The sequence below is a fragment of the Lonchura striata genome, chromosome 1, assembly GCF_050655825.1.
Source record: "Lonchura striata isolate lonStrDom1 chromosome 1, ASM5065582v1, whole genome shotgun sequence".
In the NCBI taxonomy this organism is placed as follows: Eukaryota; Metazoa; Chordata; class Aves; order Passeriformes; family Estrildidae; genus Lonchura; species Lonchura striata.
In genome coordinates, this window is record NC_140703.1 from 15,713,347 (window position 1) to 15,732,092 (window position 18,746).

Sequence of the window (18,746 nt, forward strand, 5' to 3'; positions counted from 1 at the left end):
CTGCAACAATAGTGTCTGCATACATGCAGGGAACAAGGAGAGAACTGTCCATAGCTCAAACATCCAGACCCACAGCACAGACATAATCAAAAAGGCTCGCTCTTTATTTTAAACATAAAAAGAAACATTTGACACAGCACTGTTAGAACTATTCGGTACCTGCATTCCAGAATTGTGCCCAAAACTTTATTTTATAACTTTGAAATTAAAACAAAAGAAAAAAATACCTTGCCCTTCTGCTGTATGATGTTCAAGGTTGCCCTGGATCGAAATTCCAAGTGCCTGGAGGAATTTACCAGCTTAACCAGGAGACGTGGCAATGCAAACAGAGGAAGATCAATGTGAGCCCTTAGGATACTTTCACAATACCACAGGTTGCAGCAGGGAGGATATGGATGCTTGTACTGCACCACAGGCAGCTTACTCTTTTGATACTCTGCAGGTTTAATACACAACCAGATGCACACACACCTCCACTCACACAAACCCTGGTCACACACAGAATAATAATAATAATAAAAAACATGAAAAGTTACCTAGAATTTTTTTTCCCTTAGAGAGAAGATTCACACTATTTTTAAAAAAGGGGATAATACAAAATTGGCACAAGTAGAAGGAAACCTGGGGGCTAGGTCTAGCCCATCAGCTTCTAGCCTTCCAACTACAGCAAATACAGGGTGGGATGGGATGCAGCATTGCCTTCCAAGGGGCTGTCAGCAGTACAAGCTAGTGGCAAACTTCCTTCACTTGGAGTGACACAGATGGTTTGTTATGGGCCGTGGAGGAAGGTCAGCATTAGATAAGGACATGGGAACCTTTCACTAGAGAAGAAGGGAGCCCTGACCAAAATAACCCTGAGTTTTTTTCCAGCAGGGAGGAAGTGTGCTATACTGTGTGTTTGGGAAGAGCTGGCGGTTCCCTGCTCATCTATTCCCTAATTATTGCATTACAGTCATGATCCTCTCTCCCTAAAACTTAACCAAGGGCATAGATAAGCAAGGAGTCAGTCTGCCAGGACGAAAAGTGACTGTTGCTGTGCTTAGAACTTCACCACCACTTCCACCCCTCCCAAGATGCCCCAATGCCACAAGCCTTCTGAGAAGAAAGCAGATGTTAATGCAGGCAAGAAGGTGCTAGATCAGCCAGCATCCCAAACATCAGAATAGTGTTTCATAACATCCCAGGAAAAAGCAAGATTTCACTACAGTAGAGACAGGAGAGGAAGAAAACTTCTTGCTGTCAAAGTAATATCCGAGTGAATTCTTTCCTAAACTCCCTTCCCTTGCTACAGATTTCTGGGCTTTCACAGTGGAAGCTGGAGACTGTTTCTGCCATTTTCTTTAGGAAAGGCAGCTAAGTCTGCCTGCAACAGAGGCCTTTTCAGAGCTCCTCCAGAAAAAAAGAAACATCAGGCCAGAAAGAAAACTTGCTATGTACCTTCAGGCCAAAGTCTTTCAGAGGTTCATAGGTCTGGGGGTCCCAGTTCTGGAATACTACATGAAATGTCTTAAATAACAACTTGCAAGCCCCAACTCTGCAAATTAAGCCCATTTTGAAGATGTTTCATACTCATCTTTCAAAAATCTCTGGACACCTCTCTGCATACAGATGTGACTGCATGCATGTTCACATGCAGGACACAGAGCAGCCTTCTGGAAAACCCCTTCACATCAGCCTCAGAACAAAGGTCACAATGCAAGACAGAAAAAAATCAATCCACACTAAGAAAACTTACCACAAAAAACCTTCATAGGCCAGATACCAGACCTGCAGCTCCCCTGGAATATGCAGTGGGATGAGCTATTAGAGAAGTAGATTGTCTAGGATATAACGAATGTCTAATGAAGCAACAGCACACCACAGCCACTACCTTCCATGAATGCTCTTCTTTACCATCTTTTAAAAACATGGTAAGGATTGAGCCCTGGCCTCATCTCTGCATTTCTCATCCTTCTTGATGCAAGCCAAACCACAGCTGCAACATCAGACTGTGGTGAAGTCCTACTTCCTCGTTGGTTTGTACACAGTATCTTTATTCTGACCTTTATTGCTTAGAACACCAGCTGTGCTGGGAAGACAGAAGTGCCTGGCAAAGATGCTGCTCTCTCTCAGGAGCCAGGTCAGTGAATTTGGAAGACCAAAGCAGGAGTTCCACACTATAGCACCGAGGAATAGGTCTCAAGCCCATGGGGAAAGCCCCGCTGCAGCCCCATGCTCAAGACCAGGGCCCTTGGAACCTGAAGGATTCTTGCTGCCCTCTTGGGCTTGCTCTTATTCCTACCCTGAGCTGCACTGCAGCTACTGCAGATCTCAGATTCTGCTCACAGGTTCGAGGGTTACCAGTGAGAGACTGGCAGAAGCAGCACTGAAGTCTGGTCTGTGTATTTGGTAATGCATAATTTACAAGTCTCTAAACATGATCAGCTGGCCAACTGCAGATGAAGATCCATCTCTTACTATTTTCATAAATCACCCCATCATCCGGGGAGCAAGGTCTCCAACCTCCCTGCTGAGGCCAGCAGAAGGCTGAACCTTGTCCCTAGATACCAAGTGCCCCCCTGCCACAAGCAGAACAGGGTCTCAGGCACAATGTGAGCAGCTGTAGTGGGGAGAAGAGAAGGTGGAAGGGTGGGGGAGGTGTCTATAGGCAGACATCCATTAAATACTTGTCTGAGGACTGACTCTTGGGGGTTGCCAAGTTAGTCCCTACTCACCACAGCTAAGAGATTTGAGCACTGAAAATAAAAGGTTTTAAAAAAGTGCTTCAAAGACCTCCACCAGGTAAGTTATGTGTCAGGATTAACTGCAATCTCTTGGAGAACCAGGGAAGAGAAGGCATGCTGACAACCATAAAACAATCCTTTGCTGGAACAGTCTCATGATGGCTCCAGCACAGGAACCTTCCCCAGCCTTCAACTCAACACAGAGAAGTTTCGGAGATACTAAAGTGGAAAGAGAAAGGGAACAGGATGGTGTGATGGGGATAGAGGGGAAAGGTAGATTGGTTAATACATTGAAAGTCTAACACTTTCTTTTTACCAGCCTCTTTCCCATTCATCATCCTGCCCACCCTTGCTTTCATCCAGGGACATCTTTCCAAAACCACAAGGGGGGGAGAAAAAAACAATGAACAAACAAAACATTAATGATTTTTGTCACAGGGCCCTGCTGAAAGAAGGCTCAACAGTTCGCACATTAGAAGGACATGATCCCTATGCAGAAAGTGCTGCTGGAAAAGGAGAACTCCCAAGTTGCTAAATATGGCCTGATTGTTCTCAGGACATGACGTGTAACAAGGAGAAGCTTGAGGTCCAGGCTGAAATCAGAGAGCAAACGCACTGTTTGTCTGGGCCTGTGAGCAAGTGTCTCAGCACAATCCAAGAGCCCTGTGAGTCTCTCCCGAAATGCAAGTGTGTCCAGCTCCGCGCTCAGTCCATCTCCATCGACATTAGCCGGCGACGCTCTCGTCTCGTTTCCTGCACTTCCTTCTTGCAGCACCAACGGGAGCTACAGTAGCCAATAAGGCAGGATAGGAGTCCAATGGCAGTGGCCAGACCGATGCCAATCAACAAGGGGTACTTGAAAGCATTCAGAACTGAAAAAGGAAGGCAGAGTCATTAGATATCACTGAGAAATCAGACATCCCCTTTATTTCTTCTTGCCTGAGAAAGGAGAAAATTCCACATTATTCAGTCAGGGCAGATTAATTATTTCAGAAAGAAATTACACTAATTTCCCTCCTTGATTTTCATCTTCCCATGTTTGAAAAATTGATCTTTTAGTCTCTCCCTTTCCTCTTCACCCTAATTCTTCCTCTATAATTTCAAAGCCTTGCAGAGGCTGGAAGCACCAGAAGAGCTTTGAAGTGAGACAGCAAAGTGGAGTTTATTTCAAGAGTTATCCTCTCACACATTTCTCCAAATGAAATATTGGATTGTTTCCCTATCAGAGGGAGAGTGTGGCTGCATTCTTTGTAATACATTTCCAAAAAGCAAGGAGTGGACTCCTTTGTACTTTGAATTATTAGAATTACTATATATTTACCCTATCTAATCAACCTTCAAAGCTGGTGCCTAAACAAAAAAATTGATTCTGAAGTACCTACTGCTCAGTTAAAAGGCAGTAAGAACTGAAAAGGATTTGGAAAGTACAGTTTTAATAGTTATCAGCGCAGTGGGGAGAACAAAAGCTTCTTGTTCATTTCAAGTTCATGGAACTTCCAAAAATGACCTCTCCTGGAACTAACAAGAAAGCAACTAGTTCAAAACCTCTCCTGTTACTCCTTAGTTGAATTCTGATTGCGGTATCTAGCGTGCAACTTCCTGCTCATGAAGTTTAGCAACACTTGCAACTCTGGGTGGAAAGCTGACAAGGCATCAAGTGCAGGGAGCAACATGTCTTGTCATTAGACAGGGAGGAAGTAGTCAGAGCTCTGATTTTTCTCAGCTTTGACAGTAACCACAATGTGACTAATTCACACACCCCATCTACAAACCAAGGCTTCCTCCAGCAGGCAGCAGAAGTGTTAACACTTGGAGAGAATACTGTGCCCTTGACTGGAAGATGCCTCAGCTATGGAAAACATCACCAAGAGATCAGGAAGGAAAATGCACCAATCTTATATCTAGCAATTGTTTAGGCAGAACAGATTCTTCTACTCTGAAGAATCTTGAATCAGAAATTGCTAACCATAAAAAAAAAATTACAAAATCTAATGAGATTACCAGAGGCACCTTTAAAAGTAGTTATGGGGAATGTTTGCCACAAAAGGGCATAATAAGGTGTTAAAACCTAAATTGAGTAACACATGTCTCAGTCTCTCACCATCCATTTTCACAGACAGAAAGATGGGTTTGGCTTTGATGTCAGGCTCCTGCTGCCACACGCCCGTGGCAGATCGCACCCACGGGGTCACTACGCAGTAGTGGTTCCCAAAGTCATGGTCCTCGCAGCCGTGCACGCGGAGCCGGAATTCCAGGGGGCTGATCCTCTCCAGGCTGAGATCACTGCTCCCATTCCTCCTGCTCTGTGTCACAATCCCCCTCCGGTCCAGCGAGGCCAGCAGGATGGGCTCTCTGTCCAGGGCAAAGGAGCGTACAGCAAACCAGGAGACATCAAAGGACATATCATCTGCGTTTGTGGACAAAGAAGAATTCAGATGTGTTGGTGAGTCCTGAAAAGCATTCATAGTGCCATTTCTCAGCAGAAAGGTTAAACTGTCAGCAGCACAGCCAGCACTGGTCTGGCAGCAGAGGAAAAAAAAAAGAAAACAGAAAGAAAGAGTCCCCTGAACATGTCCTTTCTAGGAAGATTCAAGCAGCGAACTGCAATGAAATGCATTGACAGGAAGAATGGAGTTGTACAGAAAGGGTGACTTATCACAGGGATGACACAGAATTGATTTCTTGCCTTTCTGCCTGTGATTCTGAAATTTGTATTTAACTCTGATCTTAGTTTTTACCAAGCAAGCTTAGTATCATAAGAAGTTCTACAGTTATGCTGCACCTACAGTGAAAGGGAGTGGGAGTGCTAGATATTTGCTAGCAGAGAATGATTTGCAGTCACTGTCTTCATGAGGGCCTACACAACCACAAGATCAGAAGGCTCTATCCTGAAGGTCCCTTTCTTACATTTAGAGTTTGCCTAAATGAACAGAGATTCTGCACAGTGCACAAAAAATTACCTGCAACAATACAAAACATTCAGGAGCAAAGCCTGACTGTGCTGTTTTTATACATTTTTCCCAGAGTTGTGGGTTACTGTGACATATCAGACATGATGCCTTGTACAAGGTTCACCACCCAAAGACACAATCTATAATATGGATTTATTTGCAAGAACTTACACTTTTAACACAGCTGACAGGTAGTCAGAGTCTGCCAGCACATCTAGCTCGCTGTGTGCTCATGCAAGGTCCTATTGATCTCATTAGCAGATCTCAGTCTTAAGCCTATTAGGCAGATGTAGCTGAGTATCTACTTTCAAAATCACCACTATTCTTTGCTATCATGAGCCCAGCAACACCTGTCAGAGTCTGAAGCCTGGCATGACCCACAGCACAGACAGGACAGCCTGCTCACCTGTTTCCTCACAGGTCTTACTTCCTGGAACATCAGCAAACAATGGGCCCAAGGTAGAAACAGAAGTTACTATTTCTGCCCTGAGTTTGGAGTACTGGTACAGTGTGTGCACACCTAACCAAGAACCCAGTGGTTCTTGGCAACATATCAAACCTCCATTTTCTAGTATTGAGAGAATACTAGCAATCTGAAATTTGAAACTGCTCTTTTGGCTAACTGAGTTTGCTTTTCTCTTAAACTTTCACATTTGACCTCCAGGCTAATGGAATAACTCAAGTCCTAAGCCTGATGTCATACTGAAATTGTTTACAGATCTAAGTGAAGATGATTTTTAGGTCCATCAGGCAAGCTAGCACTTTGGAAAAGAAGGGAACCTCCATATTGTAAAGTAAAGGGAAGTAAAGGGACAGCCTCAGCTCTTTTACTTGAAGTATATTATCAGCTGGCCATGTGGGACATTCCTCCTTACTGCAGGAAAAAAAAAACCCAGACAAACCAGTATTTGGGGTATAATTAACTCCTTCCTATGGTGCACTGGTTTTACACACATCTACAGAAACAAAACAAAAATATGAGAAAGCACATGTTCCTACCAGAGACAGTGTCTGACCAAACCAGCCAGTTTCCTGCCCTGCCTGCCACAGCCTGGTGTTCTGGGCAATGCACAGAACCTCGGGACAGCACCTGGCCTGCTTTGCAGCCCTACAGGAGGAGCAAGTGTCCCAGCTCTACATGGGATTCAGCACAGGTCACATGGACCAGCAGCCCTCAGACAAATCCCTCTTGCCTCTCATCCTGCAAATGCTACTCTGAGTTACTTGGCAAAGCACTCGGACCACTTCCCTTGAAAGCTAATAAAAATTACCATAAACACATGTTCAGTCAAAGAGACCAAACTTTGACCTCTGCTTTGTGCACTCATCCAAGTGTCTATGGGAAACAGGGCCTCTGCTGGAGAGAGCTCTGTTTACAGAACCACTCTTCATCCCTGCTGTCTGTTTATGCCAAATACGGTAATAGCACTGGTCCACAGGCAGTCACATTGGGAATGACCAATTCCTTCCAAAGATCCAAGGCTGACATTTGCTCTTGTATTTCTAGGTGATGTAGGAGCATGTGGACACCTTTCAGGCTAAGTCAAATTATACTTAACACACCACTGACCTTGCTGGAAAGGGATTAAGCAATAAATTTAGATATTTAATAATAATAATCATCATCATCTAGTCTTCAGATCTTCACGCAGCTTTGAAGAACTTCTTTTACATCTCAGATAATTTGAGGTTCCCTTCCTTCACATGAGTACAGGCACTTGCTGTCATTTTGAAATATTTGAATCTATCTTCTGTAATTACAACATGGGAAAACATTATTATGCCAACATATTTTATTAGCCAGTATACAGTTTGCAATTAGTGACTCACTACAGACAGTCAGAGGGAGGATTTGGCTCCAAGCACTCTGTCACTATCCTCCTTGAAATAGCTTAATACAGCAAAGTCATCTGATTCATTTCTATATATCTCTGGGTTTCATGCAATAAAAACACAGGCAAATTTAGCAAAGCCAGGACATAAATCAGAGGCTCTCTAAATATCAGAGATGAACATGCCTAGCAGCTCCCAAGTGCTAATAAATATGTAGATTCACTGACATAAAACAGGTCACACACTAGGCATCTGCCCCATTCCACATACCTTGCACTGATGTTGATAAGTCACTCTCAATTTTTGACCCAAATCTACAAAAATTCCACTTCAAGAACCACACTCACACTCAAACAAAGGTTTCTTTCTCTGGTTCTTCCTGTGCCACAGTCAGTAGTGTGGGACACCTGGCCAAGGTGCCCCACCTTGAAGCGTAACATCCCAGTGCCCACAAGGGCATCAAGGATCTCAGTGCCACCAGGACATGCAACCCTAAAGGAACAGAGGGCACTGGGAGCTGGCCACTTCAGAGCCCTGTGAGCAGACTTAACAGTGGTGCTGTGCTTCCTCCCCTCCACAGCCAGTGAGGATCATCAACATGTAAAGCACATCTTTATGCACATTTCGATTTGACACACAGGGCTAAGCTGTCTGGGTCTTAGCTACTTCCCTGACCAATCACTCCTCAAAAGAGGGAATCCTATTTCTAGACCAGCTTCTTAGGAACCATACACTTCCACTGCTTAGAATGGAGCTCTCTCAGCATCCTGTTACAGTGTTGAATCACAATTTTGAGACCCTTTTTGTTTACTACATTTAAATGAGGTTGAATAGGGCTTCCTAGAGAGCTGAGCAAACCACTTCAAGCCATATAAGGGGTAAACAAGCTGGTTTTGTTAAATTCTCCAGAGTGCCCATTGGGTCTGGCTGGAGCAGATAAAAAAACCCCACATCTCCTTTCAGACACAGTAGTAATACTTTTAAATCCCTAAGCACACAGCCCAAGAATGGGTGATCTGGGAAGTCTAGAGAGATCATTTGTGAAAATGTGTATTCAACAGAAGTATCAGAAGCAGCTTTTATATCTTCAGGACACAGAAGAACTACTATTCCCCACTGACACACACACATATTCCCCTCGTATCAATTCAAAACACCAACCACAGCTGCCAAACCAAAGGAGCACTTCTTTAGATGGAGCAGTTGCTGCCATGTACTGGGCTTAGTAACACACACTCGATTTCAGCAGGGTCTCAAAGAAGCAGAGGAAATTAAAGCATGTAGCAGTCATGCCAAAATCTTTTCTACCCTTTTGAAAATTTCCCACAGGGTGGATACACACAAACACACACTGAAAGCATTGTGTGCTGCCTCTACCAGAAAAAGGTTCAAACCATAAGTGATGCCTCTAGAATAAAAAAAAAAAAAAAAAAAAAAAAAAAAAAAAAAAAGGGATCAATCTAACTAGCAAATGGCACTGACAAAGATAACTGGTAATTTAGCTTTTCTTCATCTCCTTGGAAGCACTTTATTTTTCTAATTGTGCATACAAAGAGGGAGAAGAGGTGGCACCTGACACCAGTGTACTACAGGAGGCATACATACTAATCCACATGCATGCCTGCAAAGTTGAGTGTCCATGTGCACAAGAGCAGAGCTGGCTGGCATACCAAATATATGCATCTAACAGGACATCTTAGGAAACATCCTGCTCCTCCTCTGCTCACAGGGGATCCCATACTACAGCCCTGCAGCAAGTTTGACACAAGAAGTACAGATGGCCTTGAAAGCCACCAAGCCCCTCAGAAGGGAGTCAAGTGCATTTGCTCTTTTCTCCTTTCTCATTCACATTCCCAAATGGAATAACCATGTCTGTACTGCAGCCATCTCTTTTCTTCCAGAAGATGCTGATAACTCTTGCCTTGTTTCTTAAATATCAGGTGTAGGCTTTCCCTAACAGCGTGCCTCATGTCCACAAGGGGATGAGACAGCCCCCGTTATTTTCACAGTCTGTCTAACATTTGGCACTAATTTAAAAAGCAAGTCCTCCATTCTGGTTGTGAATTAAACTGTGATATTGACACAGCATAAAGACAGATCAGAGATGGGACACAGAGGAATAAGGTTACCAGTGAGGAACTACATGTTTGCTACCATACAAGCCCTTAAGCCCTTCCTCTAGCCTGCTCCATTAGCCCCCTCCAGCTCCCAAGGCCAAGAAGGCAGATGGATGAGGGAAGTCTGCACACCCTGCGTTAATTCCAGCTGTTCCCTGCAGTTCTTCTGCCAGTCTCATCCAGAGGACCAACAAGGACTATGTTTCATCACACAGCATGACTTTGTTAGGCCCCAAATCCTGCTCATCTTGCAACTGGAGGCTCAGAGCATGGATTGAAAAGCCCTCTCAAAGCCTGCCACAACATCACATTTTATTCCACTTTAGGTTTACTTGTCTGTGTCTCATCTGCCCCATTACAGACTGAAAAAGAAAAACCAAACTAACTACCAGCATGAAAGAAACAAGATAAAAAACCACCACAGAGGTCTGTCATGTCCAAGATGACATTACCCAGTTACGGAACAGATTACAGTGCTGACATTTAAGACTCTGCTCTGATTGCCCATGACTGCTGGAAACAGCATCATCTCCAGCTCCAGGGATAATCTATCAATTCAACAGACACCCACAAACCCTCGTGAAGTTGCCAAGTTAAAACTTAACTGTGCTGTGAAGAGCACAGTTACTTCAACCTTTTTGATTATCCTTATACTGTCCATGTTCCTCCCAGTCTCAAGGTACCAAATACAAACAAACCCATCCCAAACCCAGCTGCAGCGAAGCACTGACAGGAGAGCCCCACTGCTACTAAGTGGCCTCTTTCCACAGCTGGAAGGGACCACTGGAGGTCCAGCCTCCCTGCTCAAGGGTTATCCTCGAGCACATGACACAGGATTCTGTCCAGAGGGCTTTCAAATCTCTTCAGAGAAGGAGCCTCCACAACATCTCTGGGTAACGTGGTCCAGTGTGTAGTAGCCCTCACAGTAAAGAAGTTCCTCCTCATATTCAGGTGGAACTTGTGTTCCAATTTTCAAGTTTTAAGTGAGACAGGGATGCTGAAGCCTCTTTCACAAGGCAACACCAAGCTTATTTAGGCTGTCGAGCACCAGCAGAAGCAGCAGCTGCTCTCTGTCAGTAATTATTGCTTCGGAAAGGAAGGCAGATGCTCTGGGTACTGCCTCACAACAATACCTGTAAGAGTTTGAGCACACCTCAATGTGGAAGAGGTTTCCTGCTGAGGAGAAGCCACAGGACAGGCTGAGGTGGATGCACAGGCACACGTTGCTGCTTGCTGTGCCCAATATCCCAGGCTATGAGTCTTTTGACAGCAATAAAGTTTACTCAAGCATTTCCTCCCTACCAAGCATTTCAATAATACAATCTACAGACTTCTATCATTTTTTCACAGGCAGCACACGACTGTAATCTAGCAAATTGCTTCCCTGCCACGCTCAGATGTAATGTAAAACTGACATCTTGTAATTTCAAAGTGATGGGCCTTTACTAAGCCTGGTACCTCATCTCATCAGCCACTACATCATAAGTAATATTTTCTGCACAGCACCTCTTTTGTAGTGGTTTATGTGTAGGCTTTTAAGTTTGGCATAAATCATGACAACTTTATATTTAGATATATTCACATGTATTTATATTTACATATATATTAGTAGATTTATTTTAAAGAGATGCTTATATCCATAATGATTCAACTCACTCCAAAGCCAAATTTTGGGTATAAGAAAGAGAGTTACTCTCACAGCATTTTGATGAAAAGCAGCTCAGACAATGCTTGGCAAGCAGCTAGATTTTGGGCAATTCTCTGAACTTTTTAGCTCACCATAATAATTTGCTTTTGTGTCTGCTACCCTTCTCACAGGAACTAGGTACTGTATTTCTTTCTTCCACATAAAAAAGGATGCTCAACTCTGAAGGCAGTGAACATTCATTTTGGCATTTAGGCTGCAGCAGTCAATTATTATGATTTTTAGATTTATCTTAAGCCTTAAATTCACTCTGAAGTGAGAAGCTGACTGGCCAGGTGTCTAAGATTTCTTTACAGATGACCATTTTCTTCTAAATGGTTTAGCCTTTCCATTTAAAGGGAGTAGGAATGGTTTTCATCTGATGTTTGTAGGTTGAGATTACCTGCAGTGGGGTCAGTTGATGAGGACAGCAGAGGGGGGATTTGATGGTAAGAACATTTTCCCTCTCTCCCCTCAGGAGGTAAAATGAAAAAAAAATAACTTGCTTTAAATTGAGGTGTGTAAAAGCAAGCACACTGTCCCGTTTTCATCTAGTTCTACAGAATTGTTGGTTCTCAACTCTCCAGCTCACTCAAAGGACATAGGGTTTTAACTTCTGAAGGCAAATGAGTTACAGGTGAAATAACTTTGCTGAAATACCTGGCTCAAGTGGCATTCCTTCCATTGTGACGATACACAGCAAATCTGCCACCTCACCCTGGTAAATCGTTGGGCTGTCAGAATGCACCGAGACATTGAACACAGGACCTAGAAAAGAGTAACCACAATTATTCATGATGGGCTTTACTTCACTGTCCAACACCTATCTTGCACATTTTTGAAGTATTCTCTCCTAGTTTGTGAAGACAGATCTCTGAAGTAGGGATAAGCAGCCATTTAAGTTTGTTGTAAAATTGTTTTTAATTTTTAGCCATTTAATCCTGTACTAAGACAAAGTACCCAAACCATCAGAGCTTTCACCCAACACAGAAGCTGCTGCCCAAATCTGCCTTCTTGCCTTCTACTCTCCAGTACAAAAGGAGCTGGTCTTCCACTGGTGACTGCTTTAAGAGCATGGGAGTTCAGATCTTCAGACTAAGCCAGAATGGATCTTTTTGTTGAGGCTGTCAACAGGAATTCAAGTTAAAGCAAAACAGTATCCCAACAATACCAATGGTTCTACACTGGGACAGACAATACAAGTAGTGCATCTGATAATACTTTTCTGAGGGTTTTCCTTCAGGCTCTGCCACAGATAGCTTTTTCTGCAGATGTCTCAAAGCCCAAGGGTACAGTAACTCCTTCAGCTGCAAAGTGGTGACGATATCAATGAAAACCATTAGGCTGTTTTGAAATACTCAGATACCATGACAACAGTGTGATGTTTTAAAACACTTTTGACATACATAGGTTTAAAAAATGAAACTGAATTTTGACAACAGCTGCATCTCTAGCACAAAGTAACAAAATCACAACTCCTCAGATATGCCAGCATTGTTAATGCTCTCTATTTCACAGGGCAGAAACTGAAGAATGTACCAAAATACCCCTGTGATTTCTCTTACTAATCAAGGTGAAGGAGATGAGTAGAAAGAAAGCTGATCCCAACAGTGACCTCCAGGATGACTTTGGGGGAAAGAGACAAGGAATCCAAGAAAAAACTTGGGACTCAGATTAAGAACTAACCCTTTTTTACACTCCTTAGATTCCCATTATTACCTGGCTCACCTACTTCTGGCACAGTAGCAGCAACAACAAGCAGAGAAAGTGGCTTGGGAGGAAAGAAAAAGCTGTTTATTTGCTCTCCTCCACTCTCGTTTAGTACAAGAACTGAAGACCAGTGGCAAACAATGCTTTTAATGAAGAACACATGAGGAATTAATCTAAAACAACCCACTTGTGTCTTGCCCTCTCAACAGGTTTCTACACTGATAGCTCACCACATGGCACACACTTACCACATCATTCCCAAACTGAGGTTCTGGAAAGCAACTTGGATGGATCATGAAGCTAGAGCTATAATTTTTGGTGAAACTTTTCTAGACTATAAGGGCCTGACTTGTTTTGGTCCACAGAAAACACACACCACACTAAGAAATTAATTCCAATTACAACACAATAATTACTTCTCCTGTTTTCCAAAATCCCCACTCCCCCAGTTTCCACCAGCCCTCTCCTCTGTCCCAGAAGCAGTTGTACTTTTGTACACAAGGGCAGTATGCAGACATAAAATCTGAGAGTTTGACACCCATTTTGACACTAGAAGATTTTTCTTAAAATTAACACTGCAAATTACCCCCCACCACCCAAACAAGGACAAAAGGGTAGTAGAGATGCAGTAGAGGTTATACATAGATTACCAACCAAGACTCCTAGACGTTTATGTTAGAACACATTTAAGGAAACAAGAGACCCAGAATACTGAGATCAGCTGCTCAGGTAGTGACTTTACAAGCAAGCTGCAGCCCTAACTTAAGCTCAGCATGATGGGATCCTTTTCCTAGGGGATGAACAAAGATTAATCTGAATGCTTCCTCAGCATCTGTCTAAACTGGTTTTGTGTGAATTCCATTTGTTTCCTGACATTCACACACACACACCAAACTATATTCCCCTTGCAGCCTATTTGATTTGTTCTCAGATAAATCAAGACATTTTCCATCCTTTTGTTCTGAGTTGGGCAAACAGACCTTCCAGGTCCTAGGGGATTAAAAGCAGCACAGACCAGGGCACTCCAGCCAATAAAAGCAGAAAAGTCTCAAGCTGTGTGTGAACTGCCCAAGAAAAGAAACAAAGAGACTGTCAGAATCTGCTAGGAACGTCCCTGCATTCCCAGCACAGTCCCTCTGCTGCACTGATAGGCACAACAGCACTATAATGATCCTGATACTGTCCACAGCCCAGAGTCTATCCTAAATCTATCCTGATATCACATCAGGAATAGTGGACATGCAAACAGGCTGGATGCTGGGAGGGGCTGAGCAAGAGAGATGAACTGTATGATTTCAACTCTGTCAAGCTAAGGATGGGCTACCTTACACCTGCCCTGGCAGGTTAAACAAGGAAAGACAGAGGGCACACAGGATTTTTCAGGCCTTATTTCTAGGCTGAAAGTCCAGGTACCTCCTACATTGAACAGACACTGCAAACCCTGGCAAACCAACAAACCACTAATGTGGAGCAGAGTCAGAGCATTCCTGGCCACTGGATGTCACAAGGGTGAAACCTGAGCTTGGCTGGTCACTCGGCCAGGAAAAGCAGTGGATCATGGAAATGCAGCATTCCCAACACTCTCCTCAGTTTGGGTCACCAAGAACTTCTCCACCGGGCCTCCTACATGAAGAGCCAAAACTTCCTAGGCAGGAAGGCTCCAAGGCATCAGCTGCATTGGCATTTCAGGATCGTACTTTCCCTTGTAAGACACAAACAGTTCTTTCCCTTTAGGTATTTCCCTAGCAGGTAACATCTCTTGCAAATAACCTTTTCTACCTCCAGGGAGAAATCACTGTCCTGTGCTAGAATTGGATATCAATAAAGAGTCGAGAGATGTGCTGGGGGTTGTGCTCTTCCCTCTTCAGCTGAAGAAGGAAAACAACATTTAATTATTTTCTTAACCTAAGCAGGATTGATTACAGTGAAAGTTTCTCAGTTCAGCCTCGAAAACTGTGTGGCTGCAACTTCCTAGGGTTATATCTCTTCTTTGGGTGTATCTCAGGCTTTCTGCCCAAATGACCCATGCCCTGGGCTTCAGGCTGCCCTCAGAACAGGACAGAATAAAGCACCTTCAGAAATTTACTCTTCCCTTAAAAAAAACTGAAAAGGCAGGAAGCTGAGTGCCCCATTCCCCCATCCAGTGTTCAAGAAGCCCTGGATCTGGACCACAGCAAGCAAGGTTCAGAACACAAAACCCAAGTACTTTTCTCAAGTTTTTGCCCTCCAAGACAAAACAATCAAACAAACAAAAAAAAGAGAACACCACACAAAGAAGAGGCCAAACATCTCACTGCCAAGGTTACAGATACAGGCACATGGTAAAACAGGCAACTCCCAGCAGACACTGATGACACTGGCTCAGGGTCTCAGCACTGTCAGGCTCAAGCACTTACATTGTCACTGGAAGGGTTGGGGAGGTGACAGGAAGTCTCTCCTTCAGTGAGGTATGAGTTCATGCTACATTAACACCGAGAAAAACAGAACTCTGCAGATAACAGATGATGTGGCTTTGGCCATCTTTGCCACCTGCATTTAACAGTTTGAAATACTGTAATTGGCACCTACTGGTCACTCGGGAGAATAAACAAACCAGAGTTTAGTTTCAATTGCAGGGCTGACGGATCAAGCATGACCTGTAAAACTCATCAAGAACAAAGCAAAGTTAAATGCTTAAAAGCTTTTATGAGCTTGAAAGCTGAAAAATATCTGGATTTTAATAACTTCAGATTTGAAGATAAGAGTAATTCCCTCATATAATTTGGAAGTTAAATAGCACATATTTACAAAACAAACCAGCATTCCCAGTTAAGAGCTAAGCATCATAAATTGCCATATTCTGCTGAGAACTTTGATTTAAATTAAGCCAAAATATCTGTTCTTCCTTATAAATAAGGCCTTATGTAAGCTTAGATAAAACACCTAAAATAAGTTTTCTTCTTTATTAAAGTAATAACAATTTTACATTAAAAAGCATCTGCAGTGAGGATGGCAAGAGTTTTCAGAGCATTTCTTGACTCCTGAACTTGAAAAACACTCCACAACTTTAAACAGAAAATGAAAAAATTGAGGTTAGACATTTACTAGTACAAATCTAGAAGTGCTTCAAGAGAAACCAGGTTCCAGAATCAGGATTTCTTCAGTGTACTTTTCTCTGAATACTCCCTTTTATAATAGATCTCAGTGTTCAAACTGTTGATTCCATGTCACCAGGAAGGTCACTCCAGGAGCCAGACCCTATAGTGATACAGTTTTCAGCTGAAAAGTGCTATGCTAATTCTTCTACACATAAAAATGAAAGGAAAAAGTGTGTGCAAGCTGAACAAAGATTTGTTTAATATTTTGTGCTTAATCGGAATCACACTGAAGGGGCTGCAGGGTGGAAAAGAGGAGTTCAAGTTGATTGAGTTAATTTACTCAACTTAAGGATTTACAAATTGGAGACAAATTCTGAGCCCTCTTCACCTGATGTCACCCCATTTTCTCCCTGCTTTCCTTCCCTGCTCTGTAATCCAAACACTTTAAATCTACAAGAAAAATGGGAAAATGAAAGAGAATAACTAAGAGCCAGTTAAAATCCATTTCTGTAACAGAATAGGTCCTAATAATCTAGGGTCCTAGGTGACATTTTGTCTTCTCTGATTATCATTTTACCCTGTACTTCTCTGCAGAAATAAGGTAGCCTCCCCACAGAAAGAAGCTACCTTTATTTCCCAGCCAAGTAGAGAAACGAAAGGTCAAATAATCTGATGACAACAGAACCCTGGGGCAGGCTGTTGCCCCCAAGAAGCCCATGCCCAGTCCATTACTGACAGGGGGCCTGGAATTCCTGCACGCGGCTTCCCTGCTTCCAATCAGACAGCACCACAGACCACAACGGGGAAAAAACAACTGATGCAACCCACGAGTCCTGCATCATCCAAAATATTACTCATCTCTGCCCTGGCACCAAATCATTCACTCTTCAACTGAGAATTCCATGACCTGCTTTTCTCCAGATAATAAGTTTCTTCACCTTCACTTTTCCAGACCCCTGCCCTTTCCAGTTTCTTCATGAAGCTGTTCCCTAACAAGCTTTACCCCCAGCCTCATAATGGCTGTTACTGGAAGAAGCCCTCAGTAGTTAAGTCTGTGGCTTCTACTTCCAGCTACAAATTAATGCACACAGGCACAAAGGCACACAATGACAAAGCATGTTCCTGCCCATTAACAGTGGCTGGAAAATACCAGCCTTTCTTGCCAAAGAGTTTCTGCTGCGCTGCTTTTCATTCATTTCCGTGATTAAGCTTTCTTTCCTTTAAGAATCTTTCTATTCACCCTTCTTGAAATTGAGTATCTCTCGGGGTCATTGCAGGGCATCATTTCATTTTAATTGCAAGTTCAACATCAATACTCAGCTCATATTTCAGCAGCTCTTGGTTTATCTCCGCTTCTTCCAAAGTGAACGATAATACATTGCTGTGCAATGAGCTCACATGCAGATGTAATCCAGAGTTGAAGATTTCATTGAGATATTTCCCTTACAAATTCTCTTTTATTTTTGCCTCTCCAGAACTTTCTACCCTCTGCTGAATAGCACAGAGCAGAGACAGCTCAGAGCGCAGCCAAGCTCCAAATGGATCTCTCTCATAACACACTTCTCAACATGAGATTAAAAGCTTCCTTCTCCCTGCTTCCTTCAAGGGAAAGGAAAATAAGTAACTTTTGTGTAAATCCCTGAGAGTGTGTACCAGGCAAAGACATTCTAAACACTAACCTGGGTTGCCCAGTTCATGGTGAAAGGGTTTGAAGATTAAAGGACATATGCCAAAACAGAGTTTATGAAGCTGCCTTCATACACTGGCTTGAGAAGAACACAAGGGACAGAAGACTGATGTGTTCTAGGCTGAAAGAAAGGCTCTGTACACATGCATCAACCAATAGTTCAGGAGGAGAGAGGATGCATAGGAGTAGAAAATGTGCAATGAAATTAAGAGAACATTTCAAGACAGACACTGGCAGCTGCTCTTGCTCCTCCTATCGCTGGGCAACATTTTAAAAAAGACATGGCAGAACCGCTCTGTCCTACACTGGGAAGACAAACAAAAAATCACTGAGGAATATTAATTTCTTCATATGGGACAGGTTTCCCTGCCCACCAGATAAGCTTATTTTGCTTATAGCAGCTGGACATACAAAAGGCATTAGTTTTACAAAACTGGTCTAGTGATCCATGTTATCCATGAGGTCATACCAGAAGATTCGCAAGATCCTCTCTGGTCCTTAAATATATCCAGCAGAGAACAATCTGCCATTCATTGAATATTTGAAAACTAATGGCCTAGTAGGCTCCTCCTCACCACACTCCCCCACCCTCACTTCCAGTTCATATGGTCCAGTAGACAAAATCCGATGTTTCCTATTTTTTATAGTTCAGGATGTTTCAAACAAATGCCTTTACATTAACATTTCAGATCATTACCAAATTGAATAAATACATCTCACAGCAACAGCAAGCGGAGAAAGAAGAGAGATCTCAGCTTGCAGCCAGTAAGTTCTGCCTTGAATGGAAAGAATCTGAGCAAGACATTTTCCACAGATGTTCATGGAAAAACATTTCAGAGCACTGCCACATTTCAAGCCCATTGTGGCAGGAAACACCGAAGTTTCACATGTGCAGTCCCCAGCTCATATATGAAAAGCTCACAGGCCCCTGCCACTCAGAGAGATCACATCGCACAACGTGTAT

General features: G+C 43.1%; 1 protein-coding gene across 1 annotated transcript in view; it reads right to left on the reverse strand.

Moving 5' to 3' along the window:
* Window positions 1-81: 81 nt before the first annotated feature.
* PTGFRN (prostaglandin F2 receptor inhibitor) overlaps window positions 82-18,746 on the reverse strand; it is a 65,200-nt gene continuing 46,535 nt past the window's right edge. The window contains exons 7-9 of the mRNA XM_021547923.3: window positions 11,969-12,076; window positions 4,825-5,130; window positions 82-3,595 (exon numbers count right to left, since the gene is read on the reverse strand). Coding sequence (XP_021403598.3) covers window positions 3,429-3,595; window positions 4,825-5,130; window positions 11,969-12,076 — 581 coding nt within the window. The 3' untranslated portion in view covers window positions 82-3,428. The remainder of the gene's footprint in view (window positions 3,596-4,824; window positions 5,131-11,968; window positions 12,077-18,746) is intronic.